Source organism: Entelurus aequoreus, linkage group LG18 (assembly GCF_033978785.1).
Source record: "Entelurus aequoreus isolate RoL-2023_Sb linkage group LG18, RoL_Eaeq_v1.1, whole genome shotgun sequence".
Taxonomy (NCBI): Eukaryota; Metazoa; Chordata; class Actinopteri; order Syngnathiformes; family Syngnathidae; genus Entelurus; species Entelurus aequoreus.
Window position 1 is genome coordinate 26,020,041 of NC_084748.1, and position 24,288 is coordinate 26,044,328.

Here is a 24,288-nt window from a genome sequence, read left to right on the forward strand (position 1 = left end):
AGAGTCGAACATGGGTAGGTAGGGAGAAAAAATAAGACATAGGGGGGATTAGAGCCCAGTATCAATGACAGTAATATTCACATATTTGCCAGATAAAACGGTCATTGACAAAACATTAAGAAAGGATTCATCAACAAAATTAACAGTGAGTATCTGGTGACAACTTCACTATTACTAAATAAATGAATCCCCTCTATTCTTGTTATAGCGATGTGGTGTGCCTGGAAAGTCCACATCTGGAGGAGCAGAGGAATGATCTGGTCGTGCGCATCAATAATGACCGCATCCAGCTAAAGGACATTGAAGACCGCATCCTCAAGCTTCTCTTCACCTCTGAAGGAAATATATTGGACAATGAGGAGCTGGTTACTACGCTTCAACAGTCAAAGGTGCTGTATTGTTCTGGAAAATACAGAGTCGACGACTTTGCATTTAAACATTTTCATTTCTTTGTGTCAGCTTATGATTTATATATTTTCTGTCTTCCTCAGGTGACATCAGCAGCTATAAAACAACGTCTGGAAGAGGCGGAGGCCACTGAGTTGATGATCAACAATGCAAGAGAGGGTTACAGATCTGTCGCCACTCGAGGCTCAGTCCTGTTTTTTGTTGTTGCCAGTCTCTCAGAGATTGATCCAATGTACCAGTTTTCCCTTAAGTATTTTAAACAGGTCATTGCTTTTATCAAAAGAACATTTGGTATTTTGTCAGGAATATGTTTAGATTGTGATGTTTGTTTCACCCTCACGCAGCTCTTTAACACGACCATCGAGATGTCAGAAAAGAGTGACATCCTGGAAGAACGTCTCCAGATTCTGTTGGACCAGATCTTACTCAACTCTTACATCAATGTTTCCAGGGGCCTATTTGAGCAACACAAACTTATCTACAGCTTCATGTTGTGTGTGGAGATTTTGAAACAGCGTGGTGAAATCTTAGACCCTGAGTGGCAGAACTTCATCAGGTCGACTGCAGTCATGGAAAAGGTAAGTAGTGAATTTAAATTGGATTATAATTAGGGCTGCCAATCGATTCCAGTATTTGATCATAATGAATCACATTTTGTTGGAATTCAACTCATGCAATTAATAACAGACAGATATAAGTTTTTTTTACCTTAAACAGACCATTGTTAAGTTTTTAATACAGTCAACGTGGGACTGGACAATTTGCTCACTTTATGCAAAGGTTTGTTTATTAAACATTATGCTTTATTAAACAGCTCAACACAAAATGGACACAAACGCCCTATTACAGACACACACACACGCACACACACGCACGCCTACCACTTCTGACAAAGGCTTACTTTATAAACAAACATATTATAAATGAGAATAAAAAAAACTACCTTCCAGGTCACCAGCATTGTTTTCAGTTCAGCTGAGTGTGTAATTGCATTAGCAAATTTTCTCCTCAGTGTTTATAAGAGTCAAAGGATTTGACTATTTTCTGCAGCCCTTTCGTCCTCCACAATATTATGCCCAATCCCAATCCACCCCCTCACTCACTAACACTAGCCCTCACCCACTACCACTACACCCTTGAAATAAAGCAAAAAGGGGTAGAGTTTTGTAATTTTCCCTAGGAATTGGGACAGTACTTGCTACGTCACTACATAGTTTACGTTTGGGCACGTAAGCGACTACATAGTTACGTTTGCACATACTTCCCACCTACAGTTGTACCGACACCAATATTTTGGTACCGAAATGTATATCGTTATGTATTTCAATACTTTTTGATACTTTTCAAAATAAATGAAAACACAAACAATTTCGTTATTGGCTGCATTTTAACAGGAGATTTATGTTAAAACTTATGATTAAACATATTATTGCACCCAAAGAACAATATTATAATTAAAATTAAAATGCACATTAACCACACGGGCTGTTCTTATTGCACTCAAATAACAGTTTGCAATTATTTTACATATTGGATAAAGCCTGCCATAATGTAGAATTAGGTTAGAGTAGAATAGAAAGCTTTATTGATGTTAACCTTAACCTTCAACCCAGTCTCAGAGAGCTGCTGCAGTCCTAACAGGTGATCTTCAAAAGTCTGTGAATAGACCAAAATATCATTAAGGTAGATCAGCATAATCTGGAAAACTAAATCGCTCATGGTGGCTTGCATAAGCCTCTGAAATGTTGCTGGCCCATTACATACCCCAAATGGCAATCTGGTGTACTCAAAGAACCTGAAAGGAGTTGTGAGAGCTGTCCTTTGTCTGTACCTCTCATGTACCGCCACTTGGTGGTAACCACTGGCTAAATCTATTGTTGAAAAGAACCTTGCTACATGAAGTGCATCAAAACATTCATTAATACGGGGCAAAGGAAATTAATCTCACCTTGTCTTGGAATTCAACAGCCGAAACTATTGTCTAATTTCCTCACAAGAACAATAGAAGATTGTTCTTGTGCTTTCCACAGTCACCCCTTTTTTTAGGAGCTTGGTTATATGCTCCCTGACCTATTTGTATTGCGTAGGTGGAATTCGTCGGTAAGGCTGTGTAACTGGTGTATTGTCAACAAGGTGTATCTCATGCTTAACTTTATCTGTGAAGCCTAGGGCTTCTTCTTTGATTGCAAAAACATGTGAGTACTGAGTCAAAAGTGCATCTGGTGACCCGCCAATGTTCAGCTTTTCCAGATGGGACCTCAGTTCAACTACTGGTAAACGTTCCTCTCCTCTTTCAATTGACACCTCTTCCTGGTCAGATGAGATGCGGTTAAAATGAACCTTTGTTGCCTCTTCTATACATTCAACCACACTGATGATACTTATCTTGGTCTTGGGTTTCAACCACACATCCTCGGATGAAAAATTTACCACCTGAACTGGGAAGACAGACTTGTGAGTTTCAACCAGCATTGGGTCCACTACTAGACCAATAGGTAAGGGCATGTTTATTGGTTCCAATAGCATCCAGGGAGAGTCATCTATGGCTTCCCTTAACCCATTTGTATGCACAGTAGCAACTGAACCTGCTGGTACGTGGATTGCATTTTCCCCCACTAATCTTGCAGTGGATAAAGGTTCCTCAACCTTACCCATTTGTATTTGCTGAAAAGCCTCTTTTCACACTGAACTCAGTTGACCCTCCAAAGAGGTGTCAAAACTGGCAATAGCCAACTTCCTGCACCTTTTTATGATATTCATGCCAATGAGGACTTGGGGTGACTCTGGTTCTTCTCTCTTACCTCTCTCTTTGACATGTGTACTCTTTTCTACATTTGGCCAACCTGAAAGTACTTCTCTTCCTCCTGACACATATGACCTTAGAACAGGACTCCTAGCAACTAAAAACCCACACCCTGGTATTGTCAGTCCCATAACCTGCACATCCAGCTCCAGGTAGCCTATGTAAGGGATTAGTAAAGAATTAGCTGTTGTAAGCTTGAGCCATTTGGCTGTAGGAGTCATGTCTTCACTCTCTCCTAATAAGTGGTCTCGGAAGAACGACTCAGAGATGGTGCTAACCTGACTTCCAGTATCTAACAGTGTCTTTAATATAACAACAGCTCCTTCTACCTCAACAACTGGACAAATTCCAACTGCTGTTTCGAAAAATCTTTCTCGTCAAACTTTCCGAGACTTTTGTCACACCTCAGATTGGTCGGCTCTCCACAACCGAGGGAACTAGTTTAACGCCGGTGTGCTGTCGGAGGTAGACTGACGTTCTTGCTTCTGCGTTCTATACTCCCGAGCAATGTGTCCTACACCCATGCATTTAAGACAAATAGGTTTCCCATCATCTGTGTAGTCCAACTTTACTCTGGGCCTTACACTTTTGTATAACTTCTCTTTCAATGCAAAACTATCTCTCACTACGTGACTATGTCCCCAATAGCTTTACCTTGCTCTGAGATCACTTTGATAATGTCGTCAAGGGTCGCAGAAGAGTGTTGTGATGTATTACTGTGGCGCTGACTTGTTTGGTCTTCCTTCTCACATGCTATGCTTTAGCTCCTAGCCACTTTAGAGCTGTTTGTTTTTTCCTCCTCAGACCAGTCAAAAGATTCTTGACGCACATCAAAGAGTGTACAGTCTGGCTTCCCTCTAACCAACTTAAGAAGTTCTCTTCTGAGACACAAATCTCTGACCCTTTCCACAAATTGATCCCTGACTGCCATCTGTGCATCGGACACAACATTTGACTTTTGTTTCAGAGCCAAATCGAAGTATCTGAGAAAGCACGTGAAAGTATTCAAAAAACCCTTCACCTTCCAACTGTTGCAGACTATAAAAAGTCTGCAAGAGCTGAGCTACACTGCGTTTTTCCTTGTAGGCCTTTCAGAGAAAATCAAAAATCTTGAACACTTCCTGTCATACCACCGGTACATAATCTGACTACTTCTGACGCTAACCCTCGGAGAAGCGAGAGAATAAAATCGACCTGTTCTTCCCCACCGAGGCCCCTAGAACGCATTGTTCTGTCAATTTCATCAAAAAACTCATCAACAGAACGACCATCAATGACCGGATCGCTGCTAAATGGCTGAATAGGCCGTTCTCTTGGCAAATACACATAGGACCGATTTGCAGTATGAGGCAGAGCAGTAATCTGTGCCATGGCGTCATTATGTTTGTCATTTACCTCAGTTAATTTAGCCTGTAGTGCAGTAACAGGGTCCACCTCACTCTCTTCTCCTGAACTCTGTCCATGGTCACTATCTCTTGCTGACATGATGTAGGGTCTTGAAGTTTGTTACTGATGTCTGCAACTAGGGTGCATTGTCCTCTAATACAGACTGGTCTGTCTGCTTCTTCCGTATGGCTTCCGCGGGTGAATGCTGCAATGGTGGCTCAGCGTTGATGTCTGCAGCTAGGGTGCGTTGTCCTCAAATCCAGACTGGTCTGTCTGCTTCCTCCGTAAGGCTTGAGCAAGATGGATCTTCTACCAGCAGCAGTGCCGAAGATAATCACCACTGCAGTTCTTTTATTTATCTATTTTCTCTAAAATACTGCCCCTATTTAAGTTAAACCAAACTACCAAATTATCATAACCCCACTCCTGGTACCCAAATGTTTTGCCCGGCAAAATCATTATCAAGCACAGGACACACAACTACTTGTGGGGTTCTTTATTCTGAAAGGTAAATTTGGGTAGTTGAACCCTTTATAAATTAAACAAGAAAGGTTTAGGTTTAGATTTGTCCAAAATCTCCTGAATGACCTTTGCAGTAGCAACAAAAGTACACACATGTTTCTGCAACAAAAATGGCACCCATTTACAAATACAAAAAGATACAGTACATGTACAACTCAGTGAATATGTATCCTTTGTAGCTAACAAACCTATGCCACTAATGTTACAATAACTGCTTTGTTAGCAAGATTGGTGAAAAAGTAACCAAATGATTCCTCAAATCCAAAAGCCACACATATGAAACCAATACCGCCACCATTTCCCTACAGAACATTTGGTATACTGCATAACACTTTTTTATTAGGAATATTTAGCTCCCAAAGCTACAAGTTCACTCAAACATAAACTTAATTTTCATCCAACTATGGCTTCTTTGCAGTCTTAACCCTTTGCAAAGTTGCAAACACACCACAGATGCCACACTGACCCCTAGTGGAGTCCTCCCAGAACTCCATTGTAAAATTATTTTTTTCCCACCTGGCTACAATACTTAAATAAATGGCTGTTTAAGTCTTTCAGGTCTGCAGTGTTTTGAGACACGCATTTGAATGTGCTTGTAGTACAGTGAAGAGAATGAGTTGCAAGGTATCACTGTACATCAAATTGGCCTTCCATGTATTATGATTAAAAAAAGAAGGGAATATATGTTTTTATGGCGAAATCCTCTCACAGCGATGTAGAAAAGAAAGTCAGCAGTCTGTTTAATTGTTCTGTGTGCTAAAACCTTTTTTAGTGGCCGGCCTAAACTGTATAATAATCATGCTGTCTTATCTGCATCTTGATCTGTACACTTGTGAGTTGGAAGGATTATTGTTAAGGATTATTATTATTATTATCAAGAATTATCTTCTAGAAGGTTTTCAACATAAAGCGGTACTGACAGGTAAATGAAAAGAACAGGAAAGAGTTTGAATGACAGATTAGTTAAACATTTAAAAAGGGAAGGGCACTATTAGAATCATAATCAGGATACCAGCCAGCCAGGTTGCAGCCCCAGTCTAGCTATCACTGCATAAAGTAAGCACATGAATATAAGTGGAACAATCTGTATTGTGCTCAACAATTCCTTGTATTTCTATTGACAGGCTTAAAACCCTGCATGACAACAATCACTGCAGCAAAAAGACAGCCGATACTGGTTTCAAGTTAATTGGAGTCTAAATCCCCTTGTAAATGCATCTTGAGACTTTGGGCCGTCAGTAATTACTTTTGGTAATTGGAGGCAACCTTTGTTTGGTCCAGCTCTATCAGTATTCCTTTAAAGTGATGGTTAGAAGAATTAGGAATGTTCCGATCAGGTTTTTTTTTCTGCCAATTTAAGATCATCCTGTCATGACCTGTTTCCGGGGTCATGTCTCAGTTTATGTTTAGTAGTATTCTTCCTTTGTTTAAGTCTAGTTTTGTTCCTAGCGCTTCTTGGCTCCTTTTGTTTACATTCTGTTGCTAGGGGCCTTAAGCTCACACTTGTCTCTCATCATGATTAGCTTCCTCACCTGTTGTAAGGCTAATCACCAGTCTCACCATGCAGTAAGAACGGATCCAATGTTCGCTTAACGCAACAGTTACATTTCTGGCTTTGCTTGTTATGTTCTTCATTAACTTTATGCTACATTCCCTGTAGTATTAGTCTATTTTTGCTATGCTTAATAAGCATTGAACATCCCGGGCACATTTCTCAGTGACGCGGTTCCCTTTTTTAAATACTTTGCCTATTTTAATTATACACTTGCTTACTTGCAAGCTCCTTATGCTGCCCCCCGCTTTTCCTTTTCACATCTTGAGAACCTGACCGTAACTACAGAGCAACCTCAACATGACAGATGTGAACCGCCATGTGTGTTTCTCGCAAAGGAAGGACGGAGGATATTTGGGGAGATGAAGGCAGACCGCTCTTGCCGTGGTATTGCTCCAACAAGGAGTTTGAGGTGAACACAGACATCTCTCCCGAGGGTGTGGAAGCCCTGAACTCGCTAATGTCCAAGATTACGGATGCAGAGAACTGGCGCTAACCCGGGAGAGAATCAAGGAGATCACGCCATTGGACCTTGTTTTGCCCGGTGACCGAACCGCTATGCAGTCCCGTTCTCGATTCACACAGAAGTTGTCCTCCGGGCAATTCCCACACGCTTTTCCTGAGCACTGTATGATAAACACACAACTTTCTTCAGTTTACATGGTTTAGAATATCATCCAGCGCAGTCAAGGCTCAGCTTTGTTGCAGCATGATGGCGTCACACCGCCAGCCCCAGGAGCGCGTTCGCGTGGGACATGTGCACGTGCATGTGTCACACTCAACTCAGACCCTCTTGCCGTTTCAAATGCCACCAGTCAGCCTCTACCAAGTGACATTAATTCAGCCGCTGCTTACTATATGGACTTTATTTTAAGTGCTAAGAGACCCAGTCAGCCTCCACCCAGTGACATTACTTCATCCGCTGCTGACTATATGGACATTTTCTCTGAGACTAAAACAACTAGTCAGCCTTTCCCAAATGCCATCAACCATATACTGTTGCTGACTTTATGGACATTTCTACTGTTAAAAAAGTTAGACAGCCTCTGTCTCCCATATGCAAGCTCCGCCCCCAAGATACAAGCTTCGCCCACCTCATCAGACTCAAGTTTCTGCATTTCCTATACCTGCTCCACAGCGGACGCACAAATGGAGGCGTGGACGACAGGCACGCGTTGTGGCACACTCAGATTATGTCCCACCCCTTATAGACGATCTACCTCTGACAGCTGCACACACAGACGCTCCATCAACAGATATTAAGTATTTGACTACTGATAATATGGACATTTTGTCACTGGCTAAAGCCATACTTGCCAACCCTCCCGATTTTCCCGGGAGAATCCCGAATTTCAGTGCCCCTCCCGAAAATCTCCCGTGGCAACCATTCCCCAGAATTTCTCCCGATTTCCACCCAGACAACAATATTGGCGTCGTGCCTTAAAGGCACTGCCTTTGGTGTCCTCTACAACCTGTCGTCAAGTTCGCTTTTCCTCCATACAAACAGCATATTGTATGGATGTATCCATACAATATATCATTTGGATATATCCACCGCATATATCATGTGGAGTCACCACCAAACACCCCCCCCCCCCCAACCCCGCCCACCTCAACCCCGCCCCACACCTCAACCCCCCCGCCCCCATCTCTCGAATTCGGAGGTCTCAAGGTTGGCAAGTATGGCTAAACAATCACATTGACGCTCAGCCAACCTCACAGTTTTCAAGACCCTAGCTCCTGCACTACCTGTTCCAGCATACCCGCGTCTCAAAGCCCACCCACCCATGGCTTCTACTCATCAATCAATCAATCAATGTTTATTTATATAGCCCTAAATCACAAAAGTCTCAAAGGGCTGCACAAGCCACAACGACATCCTCGGCACAGAGCCCACACAAGGGACGTCGATGCTGAGGTTGTCGGTCAAACGCTCCTCCCTTCTCTTGAATTAGCTTCTTGAAGGGGGGATGTGAACCACAATAGCTGCTGAGGGAGTATTCTCGCCCATGTCAACCTTCTCGTCGGCCACGCATATAGCAAATTCCTGGACAGCCTCTACCCATCAGCCCACGTTTCAGCCCACGTTCGCCCCCTTTTGGGTCACATATGTGGCCAGTCTGTGGACACCCGCTTCGCCAACCACAGCTGCATTCGTCTCACCGCCGCTACCTGACTCGTCCTCGTTGGCTTAGGGGACACTTGGCCTGGTGTCCTGCCGCCAACTCCTACCACCACTCTCTTGTGACTTTGGACTTTTTTTGGTTTTGGGACATCTAAAATCTGTCCCTCATAAGGCGGGTGGATACTGTCATAGCCTGTTTCCCGGGTTATGTCGTAGTTTATGTTTAGTGGTATGCTTCCTATTTTTAAGTCTAGTTTTGTACTTAGCTCATTTTCTTTACACTTCGTTGCTAGGGAGCCTTCAGCTCACACCTGTCTCTCATTATAATTAGCGTCTCCATCTGTTGTAAGGCTAATTATTATTTATGCTGGTCTCTCCATACAGTAAGTAAGGCTCCAATGTTTGCGCAACGCGATTCTAGCTTTGCTTGTTATGTTTTTTGTTAGCTTTATGCAACCTTCCATTAAGTATCAGCCTATTTTGCTTAGTTTGATAATCATTGACATTCTTGAGCGCTTTTCTCAGCGATGCTGACAATTTGTATTAAACACCTGCTTACCTGCACGCTACTCCTTCTGCCTCCTGCTTTTCTGACGTCAACGTGACACATCTATGAGGGAAATTGGCAGATACCGATTACATGTATTACTTTTAATTTTGTTGATGATTTATTTATGGTAAATGCTTTTGAGAGTGTAATAATATGAACAACATTTTTACACCTATTACATACAATTGTTTGATCAAAACAAAGTCAATAGTAGACAATAACTAAATGTATCCATCCATCTTCTTTTATTTAACCGGGGTCGGGTCGTAGGGGTAGCAGCCAAAGTAGAGAAGCACAGACTTACCTCTCCACGGCTGCTTTCTAAGGCGTTCTCAGGCAAACGGGGACATTGTCTCTAAGCCGTCGAACGCCTTCTCCATGTCCACTTGTTGGGCAAAGTCCCCTGCACTCTTTAGGACCCTGCCGAGAGTGTAGCACTGGTCCACATCTCCATGACCAGGATGAAGGATGAAGACCACACTGCTTCTCCTGAATCGCCAAAGCCACACACCTGTCTGTACCTGTCAACCTCCTCCTGAGTCACATGAGCGAAAAAGACCTGATAGGACTCCTTGTTCAGCTTGACGGAATCACCTAGTGCTGGCTTCCACCAGCAGGCTCTGGGATTACCACCACTTGTGGCCACAGCTCCAATAGACCGCCTCGATAATAGAGGCACAGGACATTGCTCACTCAGACTCAATTTCCCCCGCCTCTCTCGGAACATATTCAAAACTCTTTGGGATGTAGGAAGTGAAAGCCATTCTGACAGGAGACTCTGCCAAACATTTATGGCAGACCCTCACAATGCATTTGGGCCTGCCATGTCTGACCGGCATCCTCTCCTCCCACCATCGTCAAGGTGAGTCAGACTATCACAAGCCAGAACTTCTCTACCTTGCGCACCAGCTCAAGCGCCTCTCCACCAGAGAGGTGACGTTCCACATCCCAAGAGCTAGCTTCTGCAGCCAAGGATCAGACCTCCAAGGTCCCCAGTTTCAGCTGCCACCCAACTTAAAATGCACCTGACCTCTATGGCCCCTGTAATGAGGGTGGATCCCCATTGCATTTTCGGGCTGTGCCCAGCTGAGCACACTGGGGGCAGGCCCGTCCACCAGGCACTCACCATCGAGTCCCTGGCTCCAAAAGGAAGGCCTCGGGGACCCGCGTCTGGCCGAGGGAAACTGTCTTAATGTGTATGTCTCATCATAGGACCTTTTTGACTTGGGAGATCCTACCAGGGGTATAGAACCCCCTGACAACTTGGTGCCTAGGATCATTGGAAAAAGAAAACTCCCCGACCACAATAAGCCACTCAGAATCTCCGCTAAGTAAGCAAAGATGATGGGGGAAACAACAGAAACCCCTGTGGAAAAAATGTATGTCGGAGCAAGAGGAGAAAAACATAGATTTGTAGTTATCTAAATCATCTGAAACAAAAAACTTGCATTTATTGTTAAAAACGATTTATCACCCAGTCCTATTTATTTCTCTTTAGTATTGTTGACAAATCTGTGCCCAACTGCAGTAAATGTGTGCTGGTGAGCATTTCTTTTTTGCAAGGTGTGAGTGAAGGACAATTTTCTTAAATGGGTCGGAGCACTTATAAAATGAGGCAGGGCTTTTAACTTTTTTTAAATTTTTTACCAGAAATGTCCCCTATCTACTTTTGCCTGGAAAAAGTCCATAGACTCTAGACCATGTTCCCCCTAAAGGTCCCAAAGTACAACTAAACTGACTGACCCCTAAAAGTCTTGGTGCTCCGACAGGTCGGAAATTTACCCAAAGAGTCCAGGGGCGGGACCAGTGCTGGGGGCCATTTTGGTTGCGTTTCAGACCGTTTGGGCAACCCCATTAATCAATGGGAGCAGTTGGGTTCTCCTTGACCTTTCTGAACGACTCCAGGACCTAAATGGATTAAATTTGGACTGTGTAAATACTTGAAAAAGCTAACTCGAGTCTGGGAAAAAACACGACAAATTACCTTCTGACACTAAACTGAGCTGTAAATATTTAGTTCATATTCAGTTACCCTTCACTTTGGCATTTATTATTGGTGTCTTGTCTCCTAGGAATATCCAGAGCGGCCAGATGTCCCATGGCTTAGTGATGAATACTGGGAAATCTGTTGTGAACTTGAGGGCTCGCTGTCCTGCTTCAAAGGCATCTCAAATGAAATCATTGCAACCCACATCCATGTGACTCTTGGTAAAAACCCTCAGCTGATATTCAGCTAAAACATGAAAATATGTTTCTGATTCAGATAATGAACTTGTACCTATCAACTTTAATCAGGAAGTTTTGAGACATCTTTCAATCCAGAGGACTGGGAGGATTACGTGTCAACGCTGCCACCTTTTGATGCTTCCAAAGATGAGAACGAGCAGAGCGGAATCCGAGGCCATTGGGATGAAAGACTGAGTCCTTTTCAGAAGCTGGTTCTTATCAAGAGCTTCATGGAAGAGAAGGTGGGTTACTAAATGTTATTATAACATATAATGCTTGTCGTAAAGAAATCTTCCTGAATTTAGCCTATTTAGCTTTCAATTGTGGTTCACAAGTTTGTTTATATTTGGTGATACTAAAAAAATTAACATTCCGGCTAAGAATGTTGGGCATCCTGCATTTTTTTTACTATGCAACTATTAATGAATTAATCAATTAAGAATAGCACTAGATCACCATTTCTTAACCTTTCCACCTGCATTTTACCCCAAGCCCTCACCCCTCAAAACAGAGGTCCAAGATGTAGTGGTGGAAAAAAACGCCCTAAAGAACAAGACCCCACTTGTTTTACTGCTACATCGTCACTTTAAGCCAATTGGTGGCTGCTATTGTAATTGTCAGACAAATAATAGGCTATAAAAAACCTGGTCGCAGTGTATGCACAGTGTATAGCAGGGGTGGGCAATTAATTTTTACTGGGTGCCGCATGAGCAACCTGAGCACTGCTGGAGGGCCACACCGACAATATTTCAATAAAATTTTGCTCAAATTATTTTTGATATACCGTAAGATAATAATTATAATAATTTCATTTAACCTAACTTAACTTTATACAAAAGCAGATTGCTTTTGATGGTTTTATTTTTAACACTGTCTTACATAACACTTCCTGATGTATAATACAATGCAAAAATGTCAATTTCTGTCACTTTATCCTGCATCCTCTTTAAAAGTCCAACATTTTTCCCCGTCAGATTTGGACAACCATCTGTTGTCACACCTGCCAGCTTGTCCCATTTCAGTCCTAACATGTCCAAACACGCATTTACCTATGTGAACAAGTCATTACCTGTGGTTGTCCCTTTTAATTGACTGCATGGCTGCCAGCTACTCCGTGATTTGAAAGTCTGCAGTTATCCCACGTAAGAAGATGAGCAGCTGGGCGGTGTCACGTACATCGCAGCTCTCATCCAAAGCCAGCGAAAAACAGTCAAAGTCGGCCGTTCTGTTCTTCAGCTGACGCTCCAAGTTTCCAGCGATGGTCTCAACCCGCCTCGTTACAGTGCGTCGGGAGAGTGACACGTTCTCAAATGTGCCCCTCTTCTCCGGGCATATCAGCGCAACAGAGTCCAATAAACACTCCTTAAAAAACTCTCCGTCAGAAAACGCCTTACTTTTTCTGGCGATATTGTGAGAAATGACGAAACTTGTTCTGATGGCTGCATCTCTGGGGGTGTGAAATTTGGCAAAAAGTCCTTGTTGGGTTTGCAGTTTTACCATCAACGCATCAGCCTCCCTAGCGCGCCCTTCATCAGACAGATTCTGGTATTTTTCCTCGTGCTTCGTTGTGTAGTGGCGATTCAAATTATATTCTTAAAACACAGCAACCTGTTTACCACAAATTAAGCACACGGCTTTACCTTTAATTTCTGTAAAGAAATACTTGGCAGTAGGGGTGTAATGGTACACAAACATTTCGGTTCCGTACGTACCTCGGTTTAGAAGTCACGGTTCGGTTCATTTTCGGTACAGTAAGAAAACAACTAAATATAAATGTTTTGGTTATTTATAGAGATGTCCGATAATATCGGCAGGCCGATATTATCGGCCGATAGATGCGTTAAAATGTAATATTGGAAATTATCGGTATCGTTTTTTTTATTATCGGTATCGGTGTTTTTATTTTTATTTTTTTATTTTTTTTAAATTTATTAAATCAACATAAAAAACACAAGATACACTTACAATTAGTGCACCAACCCAAAAAACCTCCATCCCCCATTTACACTCATTCACACAAAAGGGTTGTTTCTTTCTGTTATTAATATTCTGGTTCCTACATTATATATCAATATATATCAATAAGGGATACAGTCCGTAAGCACACATGATTGTGCGTGCTGCTGGTCCACTAATAGTACTAACCTTTAACAGTTAATTTTACTAATTTTCATTCATTACTAGTTTCTATGTAACTGTTTTTATATTGTTGTACTTTTTTTTTTATTCAAGAAAATGTTTTTAATTTATTTATCTTATTTTACTAATTTTTTTAAAAAGTACCTTATCTTCACCATACCTGGTTGTCCAAATTAGGCATAATAATGTGTTAATTCCACGACTGCATATATCGGTTGATATCGGTATCGGTTGATATCGGTATCTGTAATTAAAGAGTTGGACAATATCGGAATATCGGATATCGGCAAAAAGCCATTATCGGACATCCCTAGTTATTTATTTACCAACTTTGCAATATCTTCCACCAAAAATATTTTTCTTAGTGGAATATTTGATGTGAAGTAATCGGAACCTTGGATAGGTCAATAATTCATAATAACATTGATTTTGATTCAATATTATGTTTTGAGCAATGACAGTTTGAAAGAAAAAAAACAATTTTGTTTTATTAGTCAACATTGCAACTTTTTCTAAATTACATTTCACCTTTAAGCTTTTTTATTTCACTTTTGTTATGTTTTTGTTTATTTTAATAGTATTTTTTGAATGTGCCCGTGGGCCTTTAAAACATTAGCTGTGGGCTGCAAATGGCCTCGGGGGCACACTTTTGACAAGCCTGCTATAGATAATAAAAAATTAAATCTGATAAATCTATCGATAAAAAGCAGAGCCTGGCGACGCATGCGCGTTTATCATAACTCTCTCGCTCTCTCTGTCTCTGCCCCTCCCTCACGAATGCTGCTGCACGCACAATTTGTGTTGATTTTAACCCCTTCTTAACCCTGAACGTACATTGTTAATACACGCAACCATAACTAAAAATGCCGGACATTTGAGGCATTTAAGAAACATCGCCCGGACAGCTCCGCAAAAGAGGACCTGTTAGGTGAAAAGAGGACGTATGGTCATTCTATCCTAGCCCGATCGGGCTAGCATGCTAGCAGCGATCGGGCTAGGATAGACTGAACATAAGTCCTCTTTTCACCGAACATGTCCTCTTTTGCGGAGCTGTCCGGGCGGAGTTTATTAAATGCCTCAAATGTCTGGCATTTTGAGTATTGTTTACACAACGTACAGTACGCTACTTAATATGTCCGCGTGGAAACTCGTTCGGTACACCTCCGCACCGAACCGAAACCCCCGTACCGAAACGGTTCGATACAAATACATGTACCGTTACACCCCTACTTGGCAGTCTATGTCTTGTTGAAAACATGGCATTCCTCATCAACTTTTCTCTTTTTAGCGTCTCGGGGATAACCGGGCATCACTAGTCGCTGTGCACCTTCACTCACAGGTTACACACGGATATACGCCCATAAGTAACACTTTTCAAAATAAAAGCAGCACAGTTGTATTGCACGCACGACATAGATGTTTTTTTTAAATGTATTTTGTAATTTGTATTTGCCGCTGTTCACATTCACTCACAATCGCGCAGGAGCATATGTCCACACGGAAGAAATACAAATATCCATCCATCCATTTTCTACCGCTTATTCCCTTTGGGGTCGCGGGGGGCGCTGGAGTCTATCTCAGCTACAATCGGGCGGAAGGCGGGGTACACCCCTGGACAAGTCGCCACCTCATCGCAGTGAAATACAAATAACGCTTTTCAAAACAAAAGCAGCACCGTTGTATTGCACACTCGACATAGATACTTTTTAAAATGTATTTTGAAATTTATGATTGGCCTCACGCGGGCCGGACAGGGACGCACAAAGGACCGGATGTGGCCCGCGGGCCGCCGAATGCCCAGGTCTGGTGTATAGGGTGCTCCCTATACACTGGAACCCTCAAGTTGCTGGCACGGCCACTCTACCAACCGAGCTATGCCGCCCCACAATGAAGAGCAATGTTATAATAAAAACAGATCTTGCCCCAAGTGGAGTTCAAGTACCTCAAAGTCTTGTTCACTAGTGAGGGAAGAGTGGATCGTGAGATCGGTGCGGCGCGTTCAGTAATGTGAACGCTGTATCGATCCGTTGTGGTGAAGAAGGAGCTGAGCCGTAAGGCAAAGCTCTCATTTTACCAGTCGATATACATTCCCATCCTCACCTATGGTCATGAGCTTCGGGTTATGACCGAAAGGACAAGATCACGGGTATAGGCGGCCAAAATTTGTTTCCTCCGTCGGGTGGCGAGGCTCTCCCTTAGAGATAGGGTGAGAAGCTCTGTCATTAGGGAGGAGCTCAAAGTAAAGCCGCTGCTCCTGTTGTGTTTTGGGCACGTCCGACTGGTAGGAGGCCACGGGGAAGACCCAGGACACGTTGAGAAGACTATGTCTCCCGGCTGGCCTGGGAACGCCTCGGGATACCCCGGGAGGAGCTGGACGAAGTGGCTGGGGAGAGGGAAGTCTGGGCTTCTCTGCTTAGGCTGCTTCCCCCGCGACCCGACCTCGGATAAGCGGAAGAAGATGGATGGACATTCAAAACTTGGCCATTGTAAATTTTGAAAGAGAGTCTGTTTGCTTTTAGTCGTATGTCGTAGTTTACAAGCCACAACTGCGTTAACTAGCTCATATTATTTAAATTGAACAATGCATCTGCCTCACAATACGAAGGTCCTGGGTTTGATCCTGCGCTCGGGATCTTTCTGTGTGGAGTTTGCATGTTCTCTCCGTGACTGCGTGGGTTCCCTTCGGTTACTCCGGCTTCCTCCCACTTCCAAAGACATGCACCTGGGGATAGGTTGATTGGCAACACTAAATTGGCCCTAGTGTGTGAATGTGAGTGTGAATGTTGTCTGTCTATCTATGTTGGCTCTGCGATGAGGTGACGACTTGTCCAGGGTGTACCCCGCCTTCCGCCCGATTGTAGCTGAGATAGGCTCCAGCACCCGCCGTGACCCCGAAAGGGATAAGCGGTAGAAAATGGATGGATGGAAATTGTAAACATGGCTAATGTAAATTTTAAAAGTCAAGTAGCTGTCAAATCATGCACTAAAATGTGGTAAATTGTAGTGACGTCTGCTGTTAGTCTGACATGCAGTTTACTAGCTACAACCACGTTAGCTTGCTTGTTTGACAAGCGATTTTAATATTAAAATAACAATGAGAAAACATGGCTAATGTAAATTTTGAAAGTCTATTAACTGTTGAATCATTCATGAAATGCAGTAAATTTTAATAACAAAATAAAATATCTTAAATATTTAATCAAATGTAAATAAATAAAAAGGACGAGCTATTTTAAAATATGAAAATACATTTCAAAAATAGTAATATTTACGTGGAGTAGCAACTAATTGAATACCCGATGAAACAAAGGTGGCATTACTTTGAAAATCAATAATGTTTACAATTATCTTCATTTATGTGCCCCTAACACTTGGTTTCAAGTTTTGAGGTTTAATCACTCCATGGCACTAAGCACGTCTTTTAACCTTACAGGAGATTTCCGACATGAGCGTGCAAAACTGACAGCGAAAGGCTAAGACAAGGAGTAAGGGTTAGAATTGGGATTCAGCCTTCAGCTTGTCACAAATAATTACGATTTTTGTCAGTGGACTTTCACCCTTTAAAGTTAAAGTACCACTGATAGTCAGGTGTGGTGAAATTACTCTCTGCATTTGACCCATCCCCTTGTTCCACCCCCTGGGAGGTGAGAGGAGCAGTGAGCAGCAGCGGTGGCAGTGCTCGGGAATCATAATGGTGATTTAACCCCCAATTCCAACCCTTGATGCTGAGTGCCAAGCAGGGAGGTAATGGGTCCCATTTTTATAGTCTTTGGTATGACTCGGCCGGGGTTTGAACTCACGACCTATCAATCTCAGGGCAGACACTCTAACCACAAGGCCACTGAGCAGGTTTTGGTGGTTGGTATCTAAAATGAAAGTTACCAAAATTATATCCAGTGTAGTAAAACAATTTTTATTTCTTCCTTAACCAGGTTGTTTTTGCAGCAACAGAATTTGTGATTGTCAGCTTAGGGAAGCAGTTTGTGGAAAACCCTCCCATTGATCTGGCTAATCTATACAACGACATGTCACCGACGACGCCACTCGTCTTCATCCTCAGCACCGGATCCGACCCCATGGGCGCCTTCCAGCGCTTTGCTAAAGAGAGGGGTTGTCTTGACAGGTACAACAGTGTAAAAGGTTCTTGAATAATCATTAACTACTTTGTTGTATCAGAAGCAACTTCAACCAAACAGTCAAAGAAATGTGATCCAGAATAAATTATTTAGCAACGAGAGATAGTTGGTTTGTTACGATATGCCTCGTCATGGTTCAGTACAATAATTTGGCAATATTTCAGTTCAGTTCAGTTTCAGTTTATTTCGAACATGCATACGATACAATGTAATGCATCACATATTTCCAGTTGTTTCATTACAGCACGTCCGAAAATATGGATACAAAACAAAGATTAGACAAACTATAATATTGGAGAATTGTCCCTGACAACTTGATCAGCAGACAGCATGAAATAACAACACAAGTTTTGTTGTACACAAAAATGAAAAGGTGGCTGACAATGTTGACTTATGGCCAACTAATAATAGAACTTGTGTATAATGATTCATTAATAGGTATTGACCGTTTATGTCAAGTTGTTGATGGTTGTTGATGTGTGTATGATCTATATGTAACAAATGGCATTTTTAACATCATGGTTCAGTTCAGTGAAAGGGGACCTATTATGCAAAAACAACTGTTCTTACCTATTGTTCCCTGTTTTTGTGTAATTGGGATCTGCATAAGTCCCAAAAAACGTAATTTAAACCATGAAGGCAAGGCGAAGATATTTATAAAACAATCATGCTCTCCTTCATAATTGCTGCAAAGTAGCCATTTTGAATGTGCCCAATTTGTGACGTTTTTCCTATCGGTGAAGTCAGCGGGTATACAGTATCTCCATATATGGTAGAAATTTACCCGAAGAGTTTTGTGCAAGTCTGCCATTCTAGTCTGACGCTGTAATGAATAAGCTCCTTCTTCTTGTCCATCCTGTTTTTAATAGGCAGACTGGCTCGTACATGCACATGCATCCTCCTCCATTGCTATTTCTAATAAAAAGTAGCATATACCGTAATTTCCGGACTATAAGCCGCACCTGACTACAAGCCGCACCAGCTAAATTGAGGGGAAAATACAGATTGCTCCATATATAAGCCGCACCCGACTATAAGCCGCAGGGTTTTGATGTGTAATTACCGTAGTATATAGGGGTTCCTGCTACCATGGAGGGGATTGTCGGGACAGAGATGACTGTTTGGGAACGCAAAGCGTCCCATTTATCAAAAATAAATCTTTCAATCATTCAATCAAACTTTCACATCTTTGACATGGCGAACAGCATTCGTGCAGAGTACAAATAATACAACAGTGCAAAGTAATACAAAGTGCTCGCCTGTACGTTATCAAAATAACCAGCCTACCGGTATATGAAAAGTCAGTCTTTAATCATTGTGTCATCGTCTTCCTCCTGCGTACTAAAACAACCGAAATCCTCTTCGTCGGTGTCGGAGAAGAACAGGCCGTAAATAAGCCGCACCCTTGTATAAGCCGCAGGGACCAGAACGAGGGTAAAAAGTAGCGGCTTATAGTCCAGAAATTACGGTAGTTCTAACTTATATCGGTCAGTTGACTCTATATAGAAGTGCTAAAAATTACCACATGGCTGGTGTGGAGAAGACAGAAGTCTAAGTGGAGGCATGTAAATAAGACCGCCCACAAAACGGTAAATCCTGAAGAGACGGTCAGAAAGCGGCTTGAAGATAGTCTGTAAAACATAATATATGCAAAATCTTGACCAACAAACCACCATTACATGTTGTATAAACGACAAGGAAGTGTTTTGAATGTAGAAAAGTCATAATATGACCCATTTTAGGTACAATACCAGTGTTTCCCATAAACTGCCAAGATACCTGTGGCGGTGGGGGCGTGACTATGGGCGTGGTCACCATGACATCATCGAGTAATTTGCATAATGTACTACAATGATATGATTTTCTCTAAAAAGGCTCAAAAAATGTATACTTACTAATTAATAATAACAGTTTTGTTTTAAACGTCCATCCTTCCGTCCATTTTACAATATAATTACAACACTTTATGTACATATTTATATACAGATTTGAACAATAAGTTATTCACTGAAATATATTCATTAATTGTGGTTCTTACAAAAAATATATCTTATAAAAATATAAAAGCTAAAATGTCTCTTAAAGCTCTGCCCCTTTAATTAGTGCATACTAAATAATTTAACTTTAGCCTACTACTACAACCATATTATTTACCAGCAACATAAAGTGAAACAGAGGCAGAGGTGTCCTGCCACAGTCAGTAACAAATAAACAGAAAACATTTAGTGGTGGTAGATAGACACAAAGCTTCATCAAACATCTGATCCACTGAACAAAGAGCTCCAAAAATCTTGATCCTACACTTCTCTTTTGTAAAGTAAATCTGAACAGCCGATATGGGCATCCACATCAACTATATGATTTGCCTGAGAAGCTTGACAGGACACAAAAAACAAAAAAACAAAAAAAATTTAAAAAATATATATTTCATTATTTTGTGGCGGCCTTAATTCTTTCGTGGCGGGCCGTCACAAATAAATGAATGTGTGGGAAACACTGAATACTGTAAGTGACCAAAATAAAAAAAACAAAAAACTGCTTAACCTTTGTGTAAACAGAGTCTATTGTTATTTTTTCATATATATGACAAAACTTAAAAATCTACTGGCGGGTAATTATCCAGTGAACACAATTCTGAAATGCAAAAATTGCAATAATAATATATATAGAATAATATATCTTAATCAAGGATGTCAAATTTTCGTTTTTTTTAAACAGCTCAATCACATTTTGACATATGGATTAATCTTGATTAATTACGGGTGATTACTCGCCTGCATAATTAAAATTTGCTCAAGAAAAGACCGTAATATTTGTACATAAATGCAAATGTTTTTGTCAGAATGTAATCCAGGAACATTTTTTAACATTTTACTTGAATGCATCTCAGTTATGTGCAAAAATAAATGGTAACAGTTTTATTTAAAGTTCTTTCAGGCTGTTTTTTGTAGTAAAACTTGCCAGTGACCACACCAGTCAGTGTCTCCTCATTAATTTCTGTACTGACGTATGCAGTGATTTTATAACTGACTGCATACTGGTTAAAAGGGAACTGCACTTTTTGGGGGAATTTTGCCTATCGTTCACAATTATTTTGACGACAGATGGATTTTTTTTAATGCAATCAAAAGTCCGCTTACAATGGCGCCAATGGGAGCCTTTCAATTCTGCCTATAAAGCCCCTAAAAAACATCCAAACACCTCCATTAGGGTTTTATATACATGATGTAAGTATATGTGTAATGTAGTAACGGGCACATTTATAATAACATTTAATATTTACGTATTTTGATAATTTTAAGCATACACTGAGCATTAATTAAAAAAAACGCATCACGATGTATGCTTTTTTTTTCTTTATCACTGATTTTTGCTTACTGACGACTTTATGAGAGCCAACAAACATATTAAAACACCACTTACAGTATAAGGTCCGCTGTCATTAGGATGCTGACTGCTGGGATGTTCATATATTCCCATTTAGATTAAAAATGTCTCATAATCCTCGCGAAGTATCGGAGCGGGGAGAACAACTGCTTTCAGTGTCATTCTCACCAGTTCCAGGTCCTATATGGCTGTCAAAGTGTCCCAACTTGTCGGAATACCTATTCAGACATCTTCTGTCCAGGTGAGATGCATTATTTATGATCTAGAATAAACTTACAGGGAGCAAGGAAGTGAAGAAGCTGCTGATCAGTCGATGATGCGATGATGTAAACATAGGCACACTCGGAAGTGACCACTGCGCCGCTATAAATAGTTTGTCTATGTTAGCGCTTATAACAACAATAACACTAATATTTGGTTAATATTCAAGCCACAAAATGTAAATTGGGTATTGTTGGCGCTTTTTGAATGGGTATTTATCAGATTTTATGGGCGGAATAGTGGAGCTCCCGTTGGCTTCACTGTAAGTGGACTTGTATTCACATGTATTTAATATTTAGAATTCATTTTTTTAAAATCCATCCATTTCATAATGATTGTGAACGACCGGCAAAATTCCCCCAAAAAGTGCAGTTCCTCTTTAAGGTAAAAGAGCTTGTATGGGCAATAAATTGCATGATTAATCCAACTGTTTGATTAATGCGGTAGTTTTTGTAATGAAGCACATGAGTTAACTTGTTCATTTTGACAGCCCTAATATCAATGTTAACAATAGTGGTTTTATTAAATAATACAATATTATTATAATAATACATTTTATTATTTTCAGTAAAGTGCACCAGGAATAGTTGGAAACACTCTCAATAATTTAATTTTAAGATAGCTAAAATAATTATTAATTGTGTAAAGGTCTGTTTGCAACCTGCCAAAAGGTAACTTTTTCAACCCAAAAAATATAACGAGAACACTCCCGGACGGCTTATAATGATAGTAATAATACCGGTACTAATGACACATTTAATTTATGGCCGAATTTAAAAAAAATAGGGACACTTTACAATATTCAGATACAACTATTCAAACAACAACGGACAACAAGCATGTATGTAACAAACAAATGAAGGACAGTTACAGTGAGTGCAATTTTGAATATTTGGGTTTTGAGTCTGGATTTAAAGTTATGAAGAAAGTCAATATTACAAATATCAGATGGGAAAACATTCCAAAGCTCTGCTATGGCACATCAAGGTTGTAAAGTTAATGCGTGTATTACGTACGGGTGTAGTTACGTCATTCCGTGCTACTTTAGAAAGTCGGTGGCCTCCCGGTATCCACATAAAGGTTGCAAACAGTTATCAGATCAAGTTTTGTCTTTTTTTAACTGGTTGGAGATCAGCTGATGAGCCTAGTCCAGTGATTAATAAACTGTAGTATGTGTACCACTAGTGGTTAGTGGGCTCCATCAAGTGGTACTCCATCTAGTGGTACTCCAAATAATCACTAAATTAAAGTACAGTGTTTTAGTTTCCTATATTCAAACAAAGTGTTGCTGTTCAAACTGTGTGTATAGATACTTGTTTTTAATGAACGCTTAGGCCTACTATGCTAATGTGTTTTAATGTTGGTCATTAAGGTGATACTTGGAGAGACAAGTTTTTTCTGAAGTAGTACTTGGTGAAAAAAGTTTGAGAACTACTGGCCGAGTCTATCTTTACCACAGCCGTGTCTTGATGTTCTCTTGGCTCAAGATTGTATTCGTATAAAAGATTCCTTCAAATGGGATACACAATTAAATGTATGTATTCCTTCTTAAACCCACGCACACATGCAGGAGGTTGCATGTTTTGCCAGAACACCGGCTAGAATTTGATAGCTCGCTGCAATAAACACTTAGTCTCAGCATGTCTAATGTCCATACACAGTGCGGTGCTGCTTCTATTACTATCATTTAGCCGTACTCCTCATCTGGACTGAACAATGTTTGAAAATGTTGTGTTTTCTAACTTTTAGGGTGGAGTCTATCTCTCTCGGTCAAGGACAAGGACCTATAGCAGAGAAAATGATTATTTCAGCTTTAGCGAGTGGAGGCTGGGTTTTCTTGCAGAATTGTCATTTAGCCGTTTCTTGGATGCTCGCCATGGAGGAGCTCATAAAGACTTTTGCTGAGCCTGGTAAAGAAACACTTCATACATGTTATGCAATTAAAAACCTGTACTCATATTTACGTCCACAGCTCATCCAAGAACAATATAAAGCAGTTACTAAGTGTCATTAATATTAATTAGAGTTATTGTCTGTGTCCAAATTTGAAGTGTCTGGCTGACCAAGGATTCTGTCCATGTGGTCAATGGAGGACACACATGGACAGAATCCTCTTTAAAGTTGTGACCTGATTTGATCGCATGCTTTCATTTTTACACTGACATGTCGACAGAAATAGATCTGCCATCAGGACAGCCAAAGAGAAAAAATAGAACAAAAGTGAACAAACAAAATGTTACTTTATAAAAGCAAGGGTATTGTTTTTACAGGAGAGAGAAAAAAACACTAACAACAGGAGATTTATTTCCATTTTATAGTTAACCCTGATGCATTAAACAATAGTAGTGTTAACAGCTACTTTATTTATGAATTATTTTTTATTTCAATATTAAGTCGAATAAGTTTATTGTAATGCAAAATATTCCTGAATTCCTCAGTACTCGCGAATTTTTGCAATAAAGACAACAGAAAAAAAAATAAAAAAACGAATCATAAGCAGTTACTATAATTTTTTGAATTTCCCTGTTAGAAACCTTATTTTGCTTAACAAATTATGATCCAAACCTAAACATACTATTTTTTATTACTTTATACATATTGGCTTGTGAGCCCAATTCCCTCTAGCTTGTGCTAGAGACAAGATTACACTAACAACATGCAAACATTTGTAAAAGTTAACCAATAAAACATCGATGTGATGTACACAGACCCAAAAAGTAACTTAATATTGTTCCATTTTTTTACATAATATAAACGATTATGTATTTACATGATCACGTTAGTAAGCTCAAA

At 40.7% G+C, this 24,288-nt stretch overlaps 1 protein-coding gene across 2 annotated transcripts in view; it reads left to right on the forward strand.

The window, feature by feature from the left end:
- Positions 1 to 24,288, forward strand: part of dnah6 (dynein, axonemal, heavy chain 6) — a 178,159-nt gene that overhangs the window by 122,681 nt on the left and 31,190 nt on the right. For both annotated transcript variants that reach the window (XM_062026800.1, XM_062026799.1), the window contains exons 64-70: positions 209 to 389; positions 492 to 671; positions 753 to 986; positions 11,419 to 11,554; positions 11,642 to 11,814; positions 17,644 to 17,834; positions 23,245 to 23,405. In XM_062026800.1, coding sequence (XP_061882784.1) covers positions 209 to 389; positions 492 to 671; positions 753 to 986; positions 11,419 to 11,554; positions 11,642 to 11,814; positions 17,644 to 17,834; positions 23,245 to 23,405 — 1,256 coding nt within the window. The remainder of the gene's footprint in view (positions 1 to 208; positions 390 to 491; positions 672 to 752; positions 987 to 11,418; positions 11,555 to 11,641; positions 11,815 to 17,643; positions 17,835 to 23,244; positions 23,406 to 24,288) is intronic.